The 18,686-nt window shown below is 30.2% G+C and overlaps 2 protein-coding genes across 2 annotated transcripts; one reads left to right on the top strand and one right to left on the bottom strand.

The window, feature by feature from the left end:
- Positions 1-2: 2 nt before the first annotated feature.
- Glnrs (Glutaminyl-tRNA synthetase) lies at positions 3-4,079 on the bottom strand. Its single transcript, XM_083086007.1, has 10 exons — positions 3,840-4,079; positions 2,719-3,023; positions 2,360-2,565; positions 2,006-2,255; positions 1,637-1,934; positions 1,179-1,558; positions 755-1,073; positions 447-667; positions 174-366; positions 3-104 (listed from the first exon to the last, which is right to left on the bottom strand). Exons 1-10 carry the CDS (start codon positions 3,960-3,962, stop codon positions 54-56), a joined length of 2,346 nt encoding a protein of 781 aa, XP_082942133.1. The 5' UTR covers positions 3,963-4,079; the 3' UTR covers positions 3-53.
- A 12,207-nt stretch (positions 4,080-16,286) lies between these two features.
- LOC145963772 (EEF1A lysine methyltransferase 1) lies at positions 16,287-17,835 on the top strand. Its single transcript, XM_083086002.1, has 5 exons — positions 16,287-16,668; positions 16,770-16,973; positions 17,057-17,204; positions 17,300-17,509; positions 17,595-17,835. The coding sequence occupies exons 2-5, from the start codon at positions 16,815-16,817 to the stop codon at positions 17,726-17,728; spliced, it is 651 nt and encodes a 216-aa protein (XP_082942128.1). The 5' UTR covers positions 16,287-16,668; positions 16,770-16,814; the 3' UTR covers positions 17,729-17,835.
- Positions 17,836-18,686: the final 851 nt, after the last annotated feature.

Genomic DNA, 18,686 nt, shown 5'->3' with positions numbered 1-18,686 from the left:
TATTGTTCTCTTTTGGTGTTCAGTTTAATATAAAACTTTCTCTGAAAATACATTTATATTTTTCCTGCATCTTCTTTTAACGTTACAGTGCGATTGAAAACAAGCTGAAATAAACAAAAGCATATTAATGCAATGTGCATGCTAAATGTAATTTTGCATACACACACATTTACCTTTCTAGGCTTGGTATCGGGATCGACCGAGAAAAAACCTATACGTTCGAATTGAAACTTATCGTAAACTTTTGCCGTTTTAGATAAACTTTCATCCATATATGCTACAACTTCTTTTTTGCTGATAGGATTAATGTCACTTAAAAATCCATTGGGTACTTCATTTGTATCTTCAGGATTTTTGTGTTTGAATCTGGAAAATTAAAAATATCTTAATCACATCAGAATTCACATAATATTCTCATAGTTAATAATTTAAAAAATATTACTCACAAACGCTCGTATAGTCTAACAGATGCCAATACTGGATTTGACACCCAATGTATAAACGCTTTTGGTTTATTGTTTTCTGAAACAGGATCTTGTCTAACCGTTATGTTTATGATATTGCCACTGGCATCTTTCTCGATATTTTCAAACGTCACCACGATGCCTACGTGCTTCAAACCTACAGGTTGTTTCGGCGTCAAGCGTCTAAACCCTTTCTCTTCAATCTGCAACCACACAAACATGTATTTAAATAAAACTATAAATGTGAGAAATTTCCAGAAAAAATTACGAACAAAAATATTCAAATATACCTCTTTAAAGTCCGAAGTTTCTATGTATACGATTTCATTAAATGTAATTTCATGATGCCCTCTCTCTGGTTCGTTAGGGAAATCGGGTACAGTCAATTTTAGAGGTTTTTTGTGAGGGAAATTTCTTATAGTCAATTTAATGGACTCTAGAACAACCATAAATCGCGGAGCTGTAAGATTTAGGACATCCCTAACAGCTGCTTCCAGCACTGCTGGATCGACGGTCGCTTGTGCACCAGTTACACCCATTTGAGCGCAGAAATTATTTATGGCTTCTGGCGGAAATCCACGTCTACGTAGTGCACTCAATGTAAATAATCTGTAAAAAGAACAGTATATATATGTTTATGTGTGTGTGTAAAATACATTAATACTATAGAATATTATTAGAAATCTATATATTACTATTCATTTTATACTGAACCTGGGATCATCCCAATCTGATACTATTCCCTCTTCTATTAACTTGGCAATTTTTCTTTTAGAAATTACAGTATAATTAACATTTAATCGCCCATATTCCCATTGTACAGGGCAATAAATGTCCAAGGCATTGCAAAGCCAATAATAGGATGATCTTCGCGATTGGAATTCTTTCGTGCAGAGAGAATGAGTGATATTTTCAATACTGTCGCACAAGCAATGAGTGTAATCATAAGTGGGATAAATGCACCATTGATCACCGGTTCGATGATGCGGTGAATATTTTATTCTATATGCGACAGGATCCTGTTTGCCTTCCTCTAAAGTCACTTTCATGCGCAAGGTTGCTTCTCCCTCTTCTAACAAACCATCTTTCATATCCTATTTTTTTAGAATAAGATAGATGAATATATAAGACTAATCGAGAAAATACATTCGAGACAACTATTTCATTATTACATTAAATAGTTGCAAACTCTCTGCGATCGGCCTATTACGCCAAGGACTTGGCGGAGGATTGAAACCCTTCATTTCCTCGCTCGATTGATGACAAACATAAGCTAAGCCTTTTTCTATAAGTTCCACAGCCCATTTGTACAACTGCTGGAAATAGTCCGACGAATGCGTGATCGCGGCCGGTTTATAACCGAGCCATTCTACCATCTCTCGTATCCCAGTGAAAAATTTCTCCTCTTCCTTTTCAGGATTTGTATCATCATATCGCAAATAACACATGCCATCATGTGCAGCAGCATACCTGTGAGTTTCATTTTTTTAACATATCAGAATATATTCGACTTGTGCAAGATCAAATATAGTGTCACATACCCGAAATTGATGTTAATAGCCTTTGCATGTCCAATATGTAAAATTCCATTAGGCTCTGGTGGGAACCTAGTTCTCACTTTACCACCAGTTGCTTTCAAGTGTTCCTGCAATAGACGATGCGTGTTTGGCGTTACGATATATCCCTCGGTTTTATAATTTTCCCCGGGTTTATGAAAGTGAATCTTGGTCTTCATGAGTTCACTTATAGTTTGTGCTTCTATCTTCTCTCCATTCGATACTTCTTTCTGTTCTAAAGTTTTTAACAATTTTTGAAATAGAGAAGTTACATAATCTTGGAAATAAATATTCCAAGTATTTTTTAAATATGATACACAAGCAGTGCTTATAGTTCACCTTCTTTTACAATTTCAGATTTTTTAGCTTTTGTTTGCTTGTCTTTTGGCTGTTTCATTTTAGACACTGGTATAAGATCAGCATCAGTTTTTGGGCCCAATAGATAGAGGAGTTGAATATCGAATTCATTCTTTACTGCTTTACCATCTGCCCATTTTAGAATGTTGCGTACTTGTTGCATCAATGGACCAGAATTAAAGCGGTACCTATTAAAATATAAATGTAACACAAAATATTGTAATTATTTATGGCAATTTAACATTGTTTTTTTATGTTTAATTCTTCATTTAAATATATTGCATACATGTTATTGGAGAATTAAACTTAAATAATATATATTTTTTAAATATTTTATTTACCTCTTTTCTATTATCTCTTTTTCATGTGCTTTTATGATTTTCTCTACTTCCTCCTCTATTTGTTCAGGTGAAACTACCACTCCTATACCACAAAATTCTTCAAATTCTGCTATATTAAGAGCATTATTCACATTAGCCAGCAGATAACTCAATGCAGCATCAATTCTCTGCACAGTATCCAGCTTCTTTTCAACTATATAATTAGTAATAAATGGTATCTTATCTACAATTTGATTTTTAATCTTGGAAGCTAGATGATACAGTAAAACGCCAATATCTTGAGGAACAGGACCATGTTTAGCTGCCTATAAGTGTTAAATAAATCTTTAATACATATGTTTTCTTGTTAACACATTCCATGCCGAAACAATCATTCATGCCACATGAATTGCAAAGCATCTGATATTGCCAAAGAAATAATTTAGTTTATAATTTATAGCTTATAATATTTATTATATGTTATATATTTGGCATGGAATATGTTAATTTATTATAAATTAATATATTAATTATTCTATTAATTATAAAATTGCATAACTTATTATTTTCAAAGAAGTATAGTATTCAAAATGATCTATAGAATAAAAGTAAAAATTAAGCAAAAAATGCAAATCTATAAAACCTGAAAAAATATGCAAATCTATGAAAATTTCTATGAAATGAAAAGAGAAAAGGAACAAAAGTATGCAAATAACAAAAATATATACAGATAAAGAAAAAATCTCTAAAATATCTTAAAAATATCATATTTTTTATTAAACATGTTTACAAAGAATTTATAGTTAATGTTACAAATATATGCAGATAACACATGTGTGTAAAAAAACACCTCAAAGGCATCTCAAAGATGTTTCATGTTTTCTAAATATCGTTAAAATGTTTGTATGCTTTAAGAGATTAAAGTATTTTAATCTTTAGATATGACGCAACTATAAGTCGAATAAAAAAACAATGATGCAAGACACGCAAGAATACGACGGATTTCATTTTTTTAAATTTATTTTACGAGTTTTATATTTTCGAATTCACCTATTATTATTATTTTCCAATTTAATTTTAGAAAATACAATCTAGGCAAAATTTAAGATTCAATTATTATAAGATCGAATCAGTCTACTAACCTCATCTATGGCCAGTTTGAGATTCTTCGTGACGTTTCCATTTTTTAAAGTTTCCTTAGCCTTCTGCTCGCTCAGGCCGATCGTTTGAAATAGCTTCACGTCGTTCTCGTTTCCCGCCGGCATTTTATCTTTTCTTATTTGCAAAATAAAACTCTATCGAATAGATCACGATCGTACCACTCATGCTATTCACATGCGATCACATGCACGTGCATTCATAGCCTCTTCTTGAATGATAGGAGCATAAGAGGAAGGTAGGGGTAGGGATAGGATTGTAGGAAGAGAGGCACAACTCGGATATATTCGGGACATTATCATTTAATAAACATAGGAAATTATTTCTTATTATTATTAACTTTTATTAATTATCATTTATATAATTATCATTTATTACTAATTATTTATTATATTATTATTATTTATTATTTAATTATTATTAATTTCTAATTTTTATTATTTAATTATTATTAATTTCTAACTTTTATTATTTAATTATTATTGATTTCTAATTTTTATTATTTAATTATTAATTTCTAATTTTTATTATTTAATTATTATTTAATTTTTATTAATTTTATTATTATTATTATTAATTATTATTTTTTTTGTTTTTTTATTTGATGCTATGAAAGTTTCGAAGTTTGACTATTTGATTGACCAATCAAAGTAAAGAATCTTTGCCTCTGATTGGTCCATTTTGAAACGAAATGCTTCTACTATGCAACTCTAGCTCGTAAATTGATTTTATTTCAAAGGCCGGTATTCATAGTCCGATCTTATATTTAAGATTGTCTTAAGTCTGGTCCGAGGTTGACTTAAGACCTCATTCAATCAAAATCAAATGGCTGCGTAGCATTTCAAGCTCGAACTTAAGACGATCTCAAATATAAGATCGGACTATGAATACCGGCCTAAGCTTTTGCAGCGATTAATGTGCCGGCTATGAAAGGATGCCGGTATCAGAGAGAAGACTGAAAGATGTCATGGCCCGCTTTTAGGTGATCCTTGGAAGCGATACTCCCTCTGTGGACATTAAAAACGTGAACATGAACTACAAAGCCAATGTTCACGAATGTTCAGAGGGTAACATATATGTCTCTCTGATAATATAAATAATATAAATAAAAATAGAAATAATTTAATTAATAATAATTTATTATATTATAAAAATATTAGTATGTTATTTATTATATTATAAAAATATTAGTATGTTCTCTCTTTCCACGCTATTATTTATTTATGTGTGTTCTTTTTCTTCTCAACATCATTTATTTATTTTTTATTTATTTATTTATTTATTTATTTAGCTCGCTCTAAGTCAGTCTTCTAAAATGCAAAACTAAATATTATAGAATTTGACTTTGAAAATAAAATAATCGAATAAATTCAAATAATTAGCATAACGAAAGGTTCCATGATAAGTTATTTAATAAATAATCAATTTTAATTAATTAATGAAAATACTTCTATAATTTAATATTCCGCGTTAACGTATATTTTATAATATATAAAATATTTCGGCAACGAATTATCGATAACACGGTGTTCGACTTTGGCAATACAAAAGATAAACAGTAGCGCGCTATGTTAAAGCTTTAATATTAGAATTAACTATATTTCGACCAATGTTTTAATTTTCTCAATCCTTGTTATTAAACAATATACAATTTAATCGAAAATCGATTAAATGATAGAAATCCAAAATATTAAATAATTACTTCGATCGTTGCGATTTTTACGGACAATAATTATTATTATAATATTTAGAGTCACAAATATATTTCATCCGTGTTACTTTATCGTTCTACTTGACAATCTAAATGTAATTTGGATTGTGAGAGAACACGAAGTAAATCAATCGAATTATAGATGCAAATAATTAGTATAATGAAAGGATAAATTGTTTAATAAATAATCAATTTTAATCAATAAATTAAAATACTTCATTAATTTAATATTCCGCGTTAATGTACATTTTATAATATATAAAATATTTTGGCAACGAATTATTGATAACACGGTGTTCGACTTTGGCAATATAAAATATAAACAGTAGCGCGCTATGTTTCGGCTTTGTCATCATTCGCATGGTGACTCTCGAGTAATAAGGTAGTGGTGAGAAACGTTTCGTATTGTATTGTAATTTTTTTACTAAACACGATTACGATTAGTATCGAAACATAATTTACTTTAAATATTAATATAAATTAATTAATTAAAAATTAATTCACGACATGAAACTGTATCGCAACTATAAATCTTTATCGAATCGCAATCATTCATTACCGTGATTAAAAATTGAAACAAAATAATTAATATAACACATTAGAGAAAATATTAGATAATAACATATGAAATTATATAAATGAGATACAGATAGCATTGTAATATCTACATGTCGATTGCGAAACGATTTATATAATTTCATACGTTATTGTCTAATATTTTCTAACGAGTAATATAGTGATACGCCGTTAAATTTCTTTTCTAGATACGATCGCGATTAACATCGGAAAATTATTTATTATAACAATATGATTAATTAACTTTTATAAATAACACATAATTAATATCTATATACATACCGCGACGAAAATTCTCGAATCGCATATTTCGTAATTTATTCATTTAATCAATTATAATAAGAATCATATAGTAACAGAAATCTAAAATAATAAATTATTATTTCGATATGAAATCGATTTTTACGAGCAGAAATTATTTCTTTAATATTTATAGATATTTATAGAGTCGAATATAATATGTCTGCGACGTTTTATTGTTTTATTTTTCAATCAATGAAATATAATTCGGATTATAAGGACGCACAGTAAAATAATTGAATCGTGGATCTAAACAATTAATATAATGTAAGGCTCCATGATACATCATACAATCTTTTAATAAATAATCACATAATTAAAAAATCTATATAATCTAAAGTACTTCTATATACTTTAATATATTCCATATATATATATATATATATATATATATATATATATATATATATATATATATACACACACACACACACACACACACGCGCGCGCGCGCGCGCGCGCGCGTGTGTGTGTGTGTGTGTGTGTGTGTGTGTGTGTGTGTGTGTGTATGCTAAAGTACGTAAAATATTTCGATGACAAGACAATAACACCGACCTTAGCGGCGTAAACAATAGCGCGCTAATGTTTATATGCCATAGTCTTGAAAAATGTTTCGATAAAAAAATAATAATAACACGGTCTTTCGGACTAATTTTCTCGGCTCTATTATTATTCGCGCGACGACACTCAAAGAGTAAAGTAGTAGTACAAGGCGCTCCGTTAAATCCTTTTCTAAACGCGATCGCGATCAATATCGACAAATTATTTGCTGTATCAAAATACGTAAAATATAATATAATATAATATAATATAATATAAAATATATGTATTGTTTACGCCAAGGTCGGTATTATTGTCTGTTCGTCATCGATATATTTTACGTACTTTAACATATTTATATTATATTATATTATAATATAAAATATAATATAATATAATACAATATATTTCGATATGACGAACGGACAATAACACGGTGTTCGGCCTTGACGATGTAAACAATAGCGCGCTAGTCATACGGTCTTGGTATCATTCACACGGCAACACTCGAGCAGTAAAGATCGTAGTGCGAAATGCGTCGTATATTCTTAAATTAATTATTAATTAAATGATTATTGTATCATGACTTTCAATTATATTAAACTTTTGACTATAATTCGTATTAATATACATGTATTGCATACATATATCAATAATAAAAACAACATTTGTAATGAATTAGTATTTAATTTGATCTCATAAAAACGTCGAGCGAATCGTACTTCTTTATCCCTTATACTAAAGATATATTAAAGTGTGTTTCTCGTAATTATTCGCGATCGGGAGTGCCGTGCAAAGTGTCTCGTAATCGTTTCTACATATGACTAAATATAATTAATTGTTTGTTCGCGAGTGAACATGAGTGCTGTGAGAGTGCAAGCAAAGGATGAAGAAAGGAGAAGGACATCTGGAAAAGTATCGGACAGCCAGAGAACAGTGAGAGAGCCTGAAGCAGCCAGAGAGATATGCGGTGAGTAATTTATAAAAATTATTTATTATTTACATTGTTGCGTCCGCGCGTCTCGTTCCTGCGGATGTATACGCCATCCGTTATTCTGTCGGGAAGTACGTCGATGGAAGAAGATCGTCTCCGCGCGCGTTGTTAAGAGGTTGTTTAACATCAACGACGGTCAGCTGAGTCTGAGCCCAGCTGTTAAGCTGAGCGGTCGCGCGTTAAAATCTGTGTTTCGTTTTACGGATTGTCTGAGTTCTTGTATGTTTCTCGTGGTTCTATGTTTCGTGATTCTTGTGTTTCAAAGAACCGTATTATTATTTCCGAGTGCGCGAGTGCGAGCGTGTGCCGATCAATTGTGTCGCGCGCGTTCGATACATATCGTTCCGCGGAAGCAACAATATATATTAATTTGAAAATAGACATATTGCTTATTATTTTTTTATTACGTAATATAATGCATGTATAAAATATTCCAGGTTTTATTTTAACACATTTAAAGTATCTATAATAAAGCATTTATAATATTTTTGTTATTAATTAATATTTTTATATATAAATATTTTAATATTTTATAAAATATTTTTAAAATAATATAATTCTTTAAATATTTCATATATGAAAATTAACATACTCTCTTTATATAATTATATTTTTCAAAAATTTATAATAAAGAAACATTTTTTTGCTAGTTTTACATTTAAAGTCTTAATATCAGAGATAAATCTTTCTTAAAAGATAAAAAAATTGATTGCGCGTAATAATTAGTTTTACAAAATAAATTATTTTGAGTTTTATAAAGAATAGATCTATAAGAATATTAATTGATTATATTTGAATTTGATTTTTGACATATTGATTTAAAAATAGAAGTGTGTGACAAGAATTAAAATTAATAATAATTTGAATTGTATTTAGATTGTTAAAAAGTTGAATGATAAAACATCGAATAAAATACACATAATCTTTAAGTATCGTTAAAGAAATAATTATTCTTATAAAAATTACAATAAAATAAATTATCGTTTTATTGCTAAGTGTTAACTGTTAAATGCAACAGAAAAATTAATTACTTGATACTTTTTTATTATCATATAAAACGATAATAATTATATTGCGTGTGCGCACGTTGTGTTGCGATTATTATAAAAATTACACGGATTGTAATTAAATATTACTATTACTGTCAATTTATTTATTTGTCATGTATATTCGTGAAATTTAAATCGCGATTTTTTTTCTCATTTAATCATTGGGTAACATCGAAACTTAGTTTATCTTTTCGCGATAATATTTCTTTTAGAAAACCTTACAAAATACATTAAAATTCCGGGTACTCTTTCTTAATTGAAAGACATAATCGATAAATTTATTAGTGATTCTTTTGATTGCGATAGATTATATCAGCTATATATGCCAATCTAAAAATTTCTAATAAATTTTACATTGTACGCATTTCTGATATTTTCGTGTAATATAATAAAATATTCTATGTATACCAGGTGTATGCATAAGTTTTTTCCGGTTTAACTAAGAGATGGCGCCAGCGAAAAGTACGCAGCGTATTAATTTGACACATACGTCATTTTGTTCGTCTGACATTTAAAACTACAAACACACACAAGTTGAGTCCGCCAAAAACTAGCGTCTTTGTTTTATCGTTCAGTGATCATGTCGAGTTTTGTGCCTGAAAAAGAACATTTGCGGCACGCATTGCTTTTCTTATTTAATCAAAAGAAAAAGGCTGTTGAAAGTCATCGTTTGCTGGTAGAAACATATGGTGAACACGCTCCATCGATTAGAACATGTGAGACATGGTTTCGACAATTTAAAAGTGGTGATTTCAATGTGAAAGACAGTGAGCGCTCTGGTAGACCACAAAAATGCGAAGACGAGCAATTGCAGGAGTTATTGGATGATGACCCAACTCAAACTCAACGGCAATTAGCAGAAGCATTACATGTGTCACAAGAAACAATCAGCAGACGTTTACGAGCAATGGGGAAGATCAATAAACTCGGTAAATGGGTCCCACACGATTTGAATGAACGTCAAATGGAAAATCGCAAAATCAAATGTGAAATGCTGCTTCAACGCCACGAAAGGAAATCATTTTTGTATCGAATTGTGACGGGTGACGAAAAATGGATATATTTTGAAAACCCGAAGCGGAAAAAATCGTGGCTTTCACCTGGCGAAGCCGGTCCATCAACACCAAGGCCAAATCGCTTCGGCAAGAAGACCATGCTCTATGTCTGGTGGGACCAGAGCGGTATTGTGTATTATGAACTCTTGAAGCCCGGCGAAACCGTTAATACACAACGCTATCGCCAACAAATGATTAATTTAAACCACGCATTAATCGAAAGACGACCGGAATGGGCCAGAAGACATGGCAAAGTGATTTTGTTACACGACAATGCGCCGTCTCACACAGCAAAACCAGTGAAAGACACTTTGAAATCGCTTGGATGGGACATCCTTCCGCACCCGCCGTACTCCCCAGACCTGGCGCCATCTGACTATCACCTCTTCGCATCAATGGGGCACGCGCTCGCAGAGCAGCACTTCAGCAATTTCGAGGAAGTTGGAAAATGGCTCGACGAATGGTTTGCCGCAAAAGAGAAACAGTTTTTCTGGCATGGTATTCATAAATTACCTGAAAGATGGGCGAAATGTGTAGAAGCCGATGGCCAATATTTTGAATAAAAAAAAAATTAATTTCCCTTGAAAATTGCGTGTTTTTTTTTACCAAAAAACCGGAAAAAACTTATGCATACACCTGGTATATTCTATATAACAATTTATTATGTATATCAAGTTATTATGAAAATTATAACAAAACTATGTGTAAAAGTTATTTATAACACTCACAATAGAGAATAAATCTTGAATAAAAGTCTCGAAGAATGGAAAATATATCTTGCAATATCTTCATTTTTCGAAAAATTATCTTACTCTCCGGACTTTTCTTTCTCTTTCTTTCCATATATATAATATTATTGTAAGTCCAAGCGTGTGTGTTATAATGCTCTCATGCAACATCAAATTATTCGTATTATTGAAAATATTTGAATAAATTCGAATATATATTTATTTGATGTTGATAGCATCATCAATTTATAAATTATATTATAATTATACTACATATTTTGCTTCGCATATTGTCGAATATTTTTCTAAACACGATTACGATTAGTATCGAAACATGATTTGATATAATTATTAATAATTAAAAATTAATTAACTTATAATAAACGACATCAAACTGTATCGCAACGATAAATCTTTATCGCATCGCAATCATTAATTACTGCAAATAAAAATTGAAACAGGGGATACATAAAAGGGGATAAAAGAATTAATTTTGTTATGATCTTTCGATTATTAATGCTTATTATAATAATTTCCTTAACGATATCTATTAAAATTAAATAAATTTCAGCCAATGCTTTAAATTTTCTTAATCGGCAATAACTCATAGAAGATTTCAACAACGAATTATAACAATAACGTAGTATAAGTCGAACTTGGCGATATAAACAGTACCGCGGTAATGTTTCTGACTTACGGTCATTCGCACAGTAACCTTAAGCAATAAAGTAGTGACGTTTCATATATTATCAAATTCTTTCTTTACATAGTCGACCCTGGCGATATAAACAGTACCGCGGTAATGTTCTTGACTTACGATCATTCGCTCAGTGGCTCTTGAGCAGTGAAGTAGTGATGTGAGACGTTTCATATATTATCAAATTCTTTCTCTAAACACAATTGTAAGTGCAACGAGGAACTTTTCGTGAATAAGTGTAAGTGCAACGAGGATTAAAGTGCCACGAGAAAAGAGCGAAGGAAGCAAAAGAAAAAAGGAGGTTTTGGAAGTGGATGGATCAATAAGATATGATGTAAGTCATTAATATAAATTAATTATCTCATTCATTATTTATTATATTGTTGCGTCCCCGCGTCCCGTCCCGCTGAATGTATTCGTCACCCGTTGAATTCATTCGAAGAAGATCGTTTTCGCGCGCGTTGTCAAGATATTGTTATAAACAACGACTGTCAGAGAGTCTAAGCCCAGCTGTCAAGTTGTGCGGACGCGCGTCTATTTGTGATCCGTTTTACGATTATTCTGAATTCTTGTATGTTACTCGCGATTTATTAAAATTCTTGTGCACCTTAAATCGCGTTATTATTTACGAGTGCACGAGCGTCAGCGTATGCCGATTGTGTCGCGCGCGTTCGATATATATCGCGTTCGATATATACCGCGTTCCGCGGACGCAACAATATATAAATTATTTATCAATAATATATATATTCAAAATATATATATTTCTCGTTTCGTTTTATTTCTTTGATTGTGATTTAATAGTGATTTTAATTTGTAACATATATAATACATATACTTATAAAAAATATTTCATTTTATTTTAAAATAATTAAAACATTTATAAAATTTTTTATTAATTAATATTTTCAGATACTTTTATATTTTATAAAACATTTCAAATTAATATATTTATTTAAATATTTCACATATAAAAAAATAGAAATTTTTTTATTTGTCATATTTTTAAAAGTTTATATCTAAGAAATATAAATTATTTTGTAATTACGCAGTTTATAATATTAAAATATATCTATTTAAAAGTAAAAATGTAAAAATTAATTGCGCGCAATAATTAGGTTTAAAATCAATTATTTTGAACATGGCTTTGTATAATAGATGTTCTCTTATCCTTTATATTTTTATTTATTGTTTATATTTGCGAATTTAAATTTATGTACTATATTACAAAATAAATTTCAAATTATGTATTATATTATATATAAAATTTTATATAATATAACCCTCCCATGGGGTACACCTTGTCGCGGTGGGAGGGCTTAGTACTTGGATGGTGCCTTGAGGTTTATCTTAAATTTTTCTATTTATGATAAATCTTAAGGTGCCTGAATGGGAAGCTAAGTACCCTTTCGCGTCGTCGGTGCCGCGGACGGCAAGCGCTTCGTTACCGCGTTTTCGCGTTGTAGTATTCTCGCGTCGTCGCGTTTTCGCGGAACTTTTGGACTTTTCATATAAAATCCCAATTTCATTTATTGTCACGAGTCTCTACTTCCGATGCCAACTAACTGGGATGTTTCGAGTTTGCACACGTTGCTATGCAACGTACACTCTTGCTTCGTGCTTCGTCAAGTGATTCGGCCCGAATTAGTTAGAACTCGATCGATTGCTCGGAATGGTCGTCAATGGGTCCCTTCTCTTTGCTCGTCTACAGCCACACGCACTGCGTGTGTTAACCCTGTCGAGGAGTCGAGTGGATTCCCCTAGGCACGATTTTCGCTCGGTAAAAGGGGTTGCCTCCCCATTTTCTAAATTGCTGAATGTAAGCATTTAAAAAATGTGGGTATCCTCTTCTTTTGCCGTCTACTAGCCTGGTGTAGCATATAGCAACCGCGGGAGGCATAATATGTCCGGGCGGAGCACCTGAAATCGTGCTTAGCGGGTCCAGGTTCGATACAAGATAGGATAATTATGCGCGAAAAAGAGTTGGTGAACTTCATTTTCCTCTATTTCCGTCAATCGTTTCGTCTTCTTTCCGGTTTGGGCTTAGTCCTTGCTCGTTGTATCGTTGCAATCCCGACCGGTTGGCTCGAAGTTGATTCTCATAAGTGAAATGGGATTTTCGCTCGTATCGAAACCGGGAGAGCCGTCTAATGTATAGGTATACATATTAAGTATATACATCGCGCGATCAAATATAAAATTTTTAATATAAGTTCTTATACAAAATTATCGTTTTAACAAAAGATTTTTATCGCTGTCCCTCTCGTCAGATAATATTCCTAAATATTGCTAATTAAATATAAAGAATTATCGAATAAGAGTGTGAAGATTCGATGTGATAAGTCAACGATTAAATATTAGCTTCACAAAATTTAACGATCACCTTCGATATTATAGAATCGCGAGTTAATTATTATGAATTTAATAATTTGTTTTTTCAATTATATTTATACTTACGAATTTCGTATCGGAAAATATTCATAAATAAATTAATAAATTACGGTTGTGAAATCACCGTGTTTTTGCCGCGTTCTTTTCGCATTCTTAGACGAGATTGTCGTTTTAATAAAAGAGTTATCGTTGTTTCTTCCGTTAAATAAACGTTAATAAAAATTGCGTGGCTCGTACCGCCGAGGAGTCGAAACGATTTTCATCATGGAGAATTATTTCTCACCGGTTCTTGTGAGATCCATTCGCGAGCCTAGTTCGGTGGCCTGTTAAAAGTTGGGAATTTTTATTGTAAGATTGGAACTAATCCCAGGTTTTCCTGGCAATTTCCGAAAGCAATGATTTCGGTAGTAATTCAACGACGATACGCTTCTTTAACGTCGAATTAATTTAAATAATATATATTTAGATGAGAGAAATGTATCTTTTCTTTTCTTCGTTAAAAAATGTTCTTCATTATTAGGATTGATATCATTATTGTCTATATAATGCCAGAAAGATTTAATAGTAGATTAAATATGGATATAGCGTTGTGTATAAATTTTAATTTTTTAAATAATTTCATAATTTAATTAATTTTAATTAATTTTTATGATAAAAATGATTACGAACGAATATATTTTATTAATTATTAATTAATTTGAAAAAATTATTTAAAATACATGCACAAATTAACGTATCTAAAATATTTTTATAATTTTTGTTAATATAATATATTATATATACGCGAAATTATACATGAATGTTACATAAAATGTGCGAATACTTAAAAATTTAGAGACGAATCGAATGGGTACCCCTATATCAGTAAGATATTCATTAAAAGAAAAAAAAATTATTAATTTAAACGTTACAAGAATAAGAATCTAGATAATTAATCTAGAATTAATTATATATTTAAAATTATTTCATTTATTTTATTTTGAACACTATTCGAATTGAAATTTTTAAAATCTTGCTGTTATCGGGTTCGATTCGTCTCGCGCGCGACGGTACCCCAAATTATGTGTTCGCACATTTAACACAAACTCCAATAATGCATGTATTTTATTAATTATAAATATAATCGTTCGTAATCACATTTCAATAACAAAGGTTATATCCATTTAATTTTCAATAAAGAAATATATTTCTTAGTAATGGAAGAACATGTTTTCTGACGTGAATATCAATTTCGTGAGTTGAAAATAATGACGAGGGATAATTGTCTTTGATTTAATACTGAAATCATTGCTATCGGAAATAGTCCGGAAGATCCAGGATTCGTTCCCTCCTACAGTGAAATTCCCGACGTTTAATGGATCACTTAACTTTTCTTCGCAGATTGATCTTGCGAAATCTGATGTAGAAACAAGATGTTAATCGTTCTCCATTTTTAAGATCGCTCCTCTTTTTATCGGATATTACCGGTATGTCACTCGCGTATCTGCAATTGAATATTTTGAATATTATCGATTTATTTACTCGTCGCGGTTTATCGCGAATTTTAAATCGCGATTTATCTTATAAAAATTCGCAAGTAAATCGGTCGGTGAATTTTATGTTCATAAACAATACGGATCACAAATGTTTGCTAAAATATCTTCGTTTGTTAACATTTGTGTGATAATAATTATATCGCACGCGTGTCTATTGATGGTTTCGATTATCATATTATAAAAATTATGCGTATCTCGCAATCGCGCGAATGTAATTATTTTTATATTACATAATTTAATAATTTGTAATGTGCATTTTATGTAATTGCAAATTAATTATAATTTACGTTGTATATATTATAATTATGTAATATATATTTTTTATATGTATTATATTCTTTGTTTAAAAACTGTGTTAAAAAAAATAAAAAAAAATAAAAAAATTTTTCCTCCTCAATTTTTCCTCCCCTGTATCTCCGCCTTAACGAAGGCATTTACTAGGTGAAGAGTTTTCAGTACTCTCATGAACCTGAGAGTTATACCGGCGGTAATATACTCCAATACTCATATAGTCTATTCTTATATTTAAAATTATTTGGACAACGTATGGGCACACATACATACACATATAGGTAAGTAATTTATAAAAATTATTTTTATAAAAATTATTATTTATCATATTTATATATTATTTTCAAAATAATGATTGTCTGGTGCTACCGGCATTTCGTGCACATAGCACGGAACAAAACCAGAAATTGTGCACATTATATATTATCCTCTGAGAACATTCATGGACATTGGCTTTGTAGTTAATGTCCACGTTTTCAATGTTCATAGAGGAAGTATCGCTTTCAGGGATCACCTATAAGCAGGCCATGACACCTCTCAGTTTTCTCTCTGCCGGTATAGTAATAAAATTGCTTCTATTTACATATGTGTACTAATTTACATACAATAAAAATGAGATAGATCTATATTTAAAAATTAGAAAAGGAGGAGAAACGAAAAGTGCAGTTAGTTCAAGAATAAAAAAAATAAATTATTTCCACTTTGTATGATACATATATATATCATATATATATTACGAGTCAATAGATTTTAAAAGAAAGGAAAATTGTTATTGCAAAGAAATATTAAGTGCATTTGAGGGGTAAAGCTACGATCAAGAAATTCAATCTATAAATAAAAAACCACACAGGTTGATTTTCGCAAGTTGATGATAACGCAAAAAATTTATTAGCTTAATACGTTGGTCAGTAAAGATCAAAGAAGAGGAAGATTATTTTAATAAGCGGTAACGTGGTATAAAAATATAATAAATAGTGACGATAATTTTTGATTGTTATTAATTCGAGAATTTTTCAATCAATAATCTGTGATTATTTTTATTTGTAGCCCTTTACGTAGAGATAATCTCTACGTTGTGAACTATTGTAAACTATGAATGAAAGTGATGATGAAGAGCCACAATTGAGCTCAAGCACGCTTGCTGCATTGCAAGAATTTCTTTGCAAGGAAAGGTTTGAGCAACAGAATTTGCTGGAACTTGTATCTGAAGAAGGTCAGATACCATCGAATATTCTGTTTGATGAGAATTGGGTGAGTCAATGATAATGTATGAGCACATAACATAATAATATTCTTGATTCTCTGAAGAAACTGACATATAATTAATATTGCAGCAATTGAGTCAATTTTGGTACGATGACAAAACAATAGAGGCTCTTGTTAGAGGTGTATTAAATTCTACACCAGCAAATGGAAAAATTGCTTTAATTTCTTGTCCAACACTTTACAGCAAATTGAAGAAAGAATGCGATAAAAGACAAAGTACGATAAGTATTTGCATTCTGTGCATAATGTATAATGTAAGTGATACTTGTGGAGAAGTTTTTTTGTGTAAATATATATATATTTGATTACAGTTACACTATTTGAATATGACAGTCGTTTCAAAATATTTGGTGTGGATTTTATACAGTATGATTACAAGTCCCCTCTAAATGTGCCTAAATGTATGTCTAGTCAATTTGATTTGGTCATAGCAGATCCACCATTTCTTTCGGCCGAATGTCTAACTAAAACAGCAATAACGATAAAGTTCTTGATGAAGAAAAACATTGTGCTCTGCACAGGTATATATACAATTGTATTTCTGTAATTTTTATCGCATACCAATTATGTATCAATGTAAGAGTGAGTAAAATTTTGCACATGTAGGAGCTGTCATGACAGAATTGGCAGAAAGATTATTGGACGTCAAAAGGTGTGACTTTACTCCAGGCCACAGGAACAACTTGGCGAATGAATTTTGCTGCTTTTCGAATTTCAATTTCGATAAGATGCTGGAATAAGTGTAAACAGTATTAAAAACAGTATCAGAGATGTATTTTCATAAGTAAATTAATAAGATTGATTTTTTAGAATCAATAGGAATAAATTTAAATATTTGGTTAAAATACTTTTGCTGTTTTTCAAATTTCAATTTCGATAAAATGAGTGTAAACAATATTAAAAACAGTATCAGAGATGTATTTTCATAAGTAAATTAATAAGATTGGTTTTTCAGAATCAATAGGAATAAATTTAAATATCTGATTAAAATACTTTTGCTGCTTTTCGAATTTCAATTTCGATAAGATGCTGGAATAAGTGTAAACAGTATCAGAAATGTATTTTCATAAGTAAATTGATAAGATTGGTTTCATAGAATCAATAAATTGAAATATCCGGTTAAAATACTTAATAAATTTCTTATTTTGCATTCTTTATATAAAGTATATTTTTACAGAAAAATAGCTTGAAAGATAGAAATCGACATATGTCGAGTACTATATTAAGTTTTTTTATTTAAAATTATGTGTATGAAATCACGTTTTCTTATTTGAAATTATCTGTAGATATATTTTATCTTTTTTCTCATCATATAATATTATTTTTTCTATTTTTACAAGTACGAGAAATAATATGTGAAACGCGCGAAAAACAATCCATTCGAATTTGTTCTGTCAACGCTACGCTTGAGTGCGATTGGTTGAGATCGATGGCGGAAGCAGGATTTGAACACTGCAAATGTCAAGTGAAACGTGTTCATGGTAATCTTTTCAAATCGATCCGCCTAAAGACCCTCATCTTTATATCATTATAATAATTATTATTTATAATATTAATATTTTAATTTAAGTAAAATTCATTATTATAATTTATATAATATTTATATATTATATATCATCTATTATATATCTATATATATATTATATATTATCTGTTATACATTATCTGTTATACATATTATATATTATCTATTATATA

Source organism: Camponotus vicinus, unplaced genomic scaffold (assembly GCF_025532165.1).
Source record: "Camponotus vicinus isolate PSW18456_S1 unplaced genomic scaffold, iyCamVici1.0 SCAF_13, whole genome shotgun sequence".
Lineage (NCBI taxonomy): Eukaryota > Metazoa > Arthropoda > Insecta > Hymenoptera > Formicidae > Camponotus > Camponotus vicinus.
The sequence above is the reverse complement of the archived record's forward strand: the minus strand, read 5'-3'. Positions and strand labels throughout refer to the sequence as shown.

What these genes read in the sequence shown, in the direction of transcription:
- Glnrs (XM_083086007.1), bottom strand. Translation starts at nt 3,962, where the DNA reads ATGCCGGCGGGAAACGAGAACGACGTGAAGCTATTTCAAACGATCGGC. An exon ending in ATCTGAAATTGTAAAAGAAG is followed by an intron (nt 2,256 to 2,359) that starts GTGAACTATAAG and finishes TAAAAACTTTAG; the next exon opens with AACAGAAAGAAGTATCGAAT. An exon ending in CCGATACCAAGCCTAGAAAG is followed by an intron (nt 105 to 173) that starts GTAAATGTGTGT and finishes TGTTTATTTCAG; the next exon opens with CTTGTTTTCAATCGCACTGT.
- LOC145963772 (XM_083086002.1), top strand. Translation starts at nt 16,815, where the DNA reads ATGAATGAAAGTGATGATGAAGAGCCACAATTGAGCTCAAGCACGCTT. An exon ending in AGAATGCGATAAAAGACAAA is followed by an intron (nt 17,205 to 17,299) that starts GTACGATAAGTA and finishes ATTTGATTACAG; the next exon opens with TTACACTATTTGAATATGAC. An exon ending in AAACATTGTGCTCTGCACAG is followed by an intron (nt 17,510 to 17,594) that starts GTATATATACAA and finishes TTGCACATGTAG; the next exon opens with GAGCTGTCATGACAGAATTG.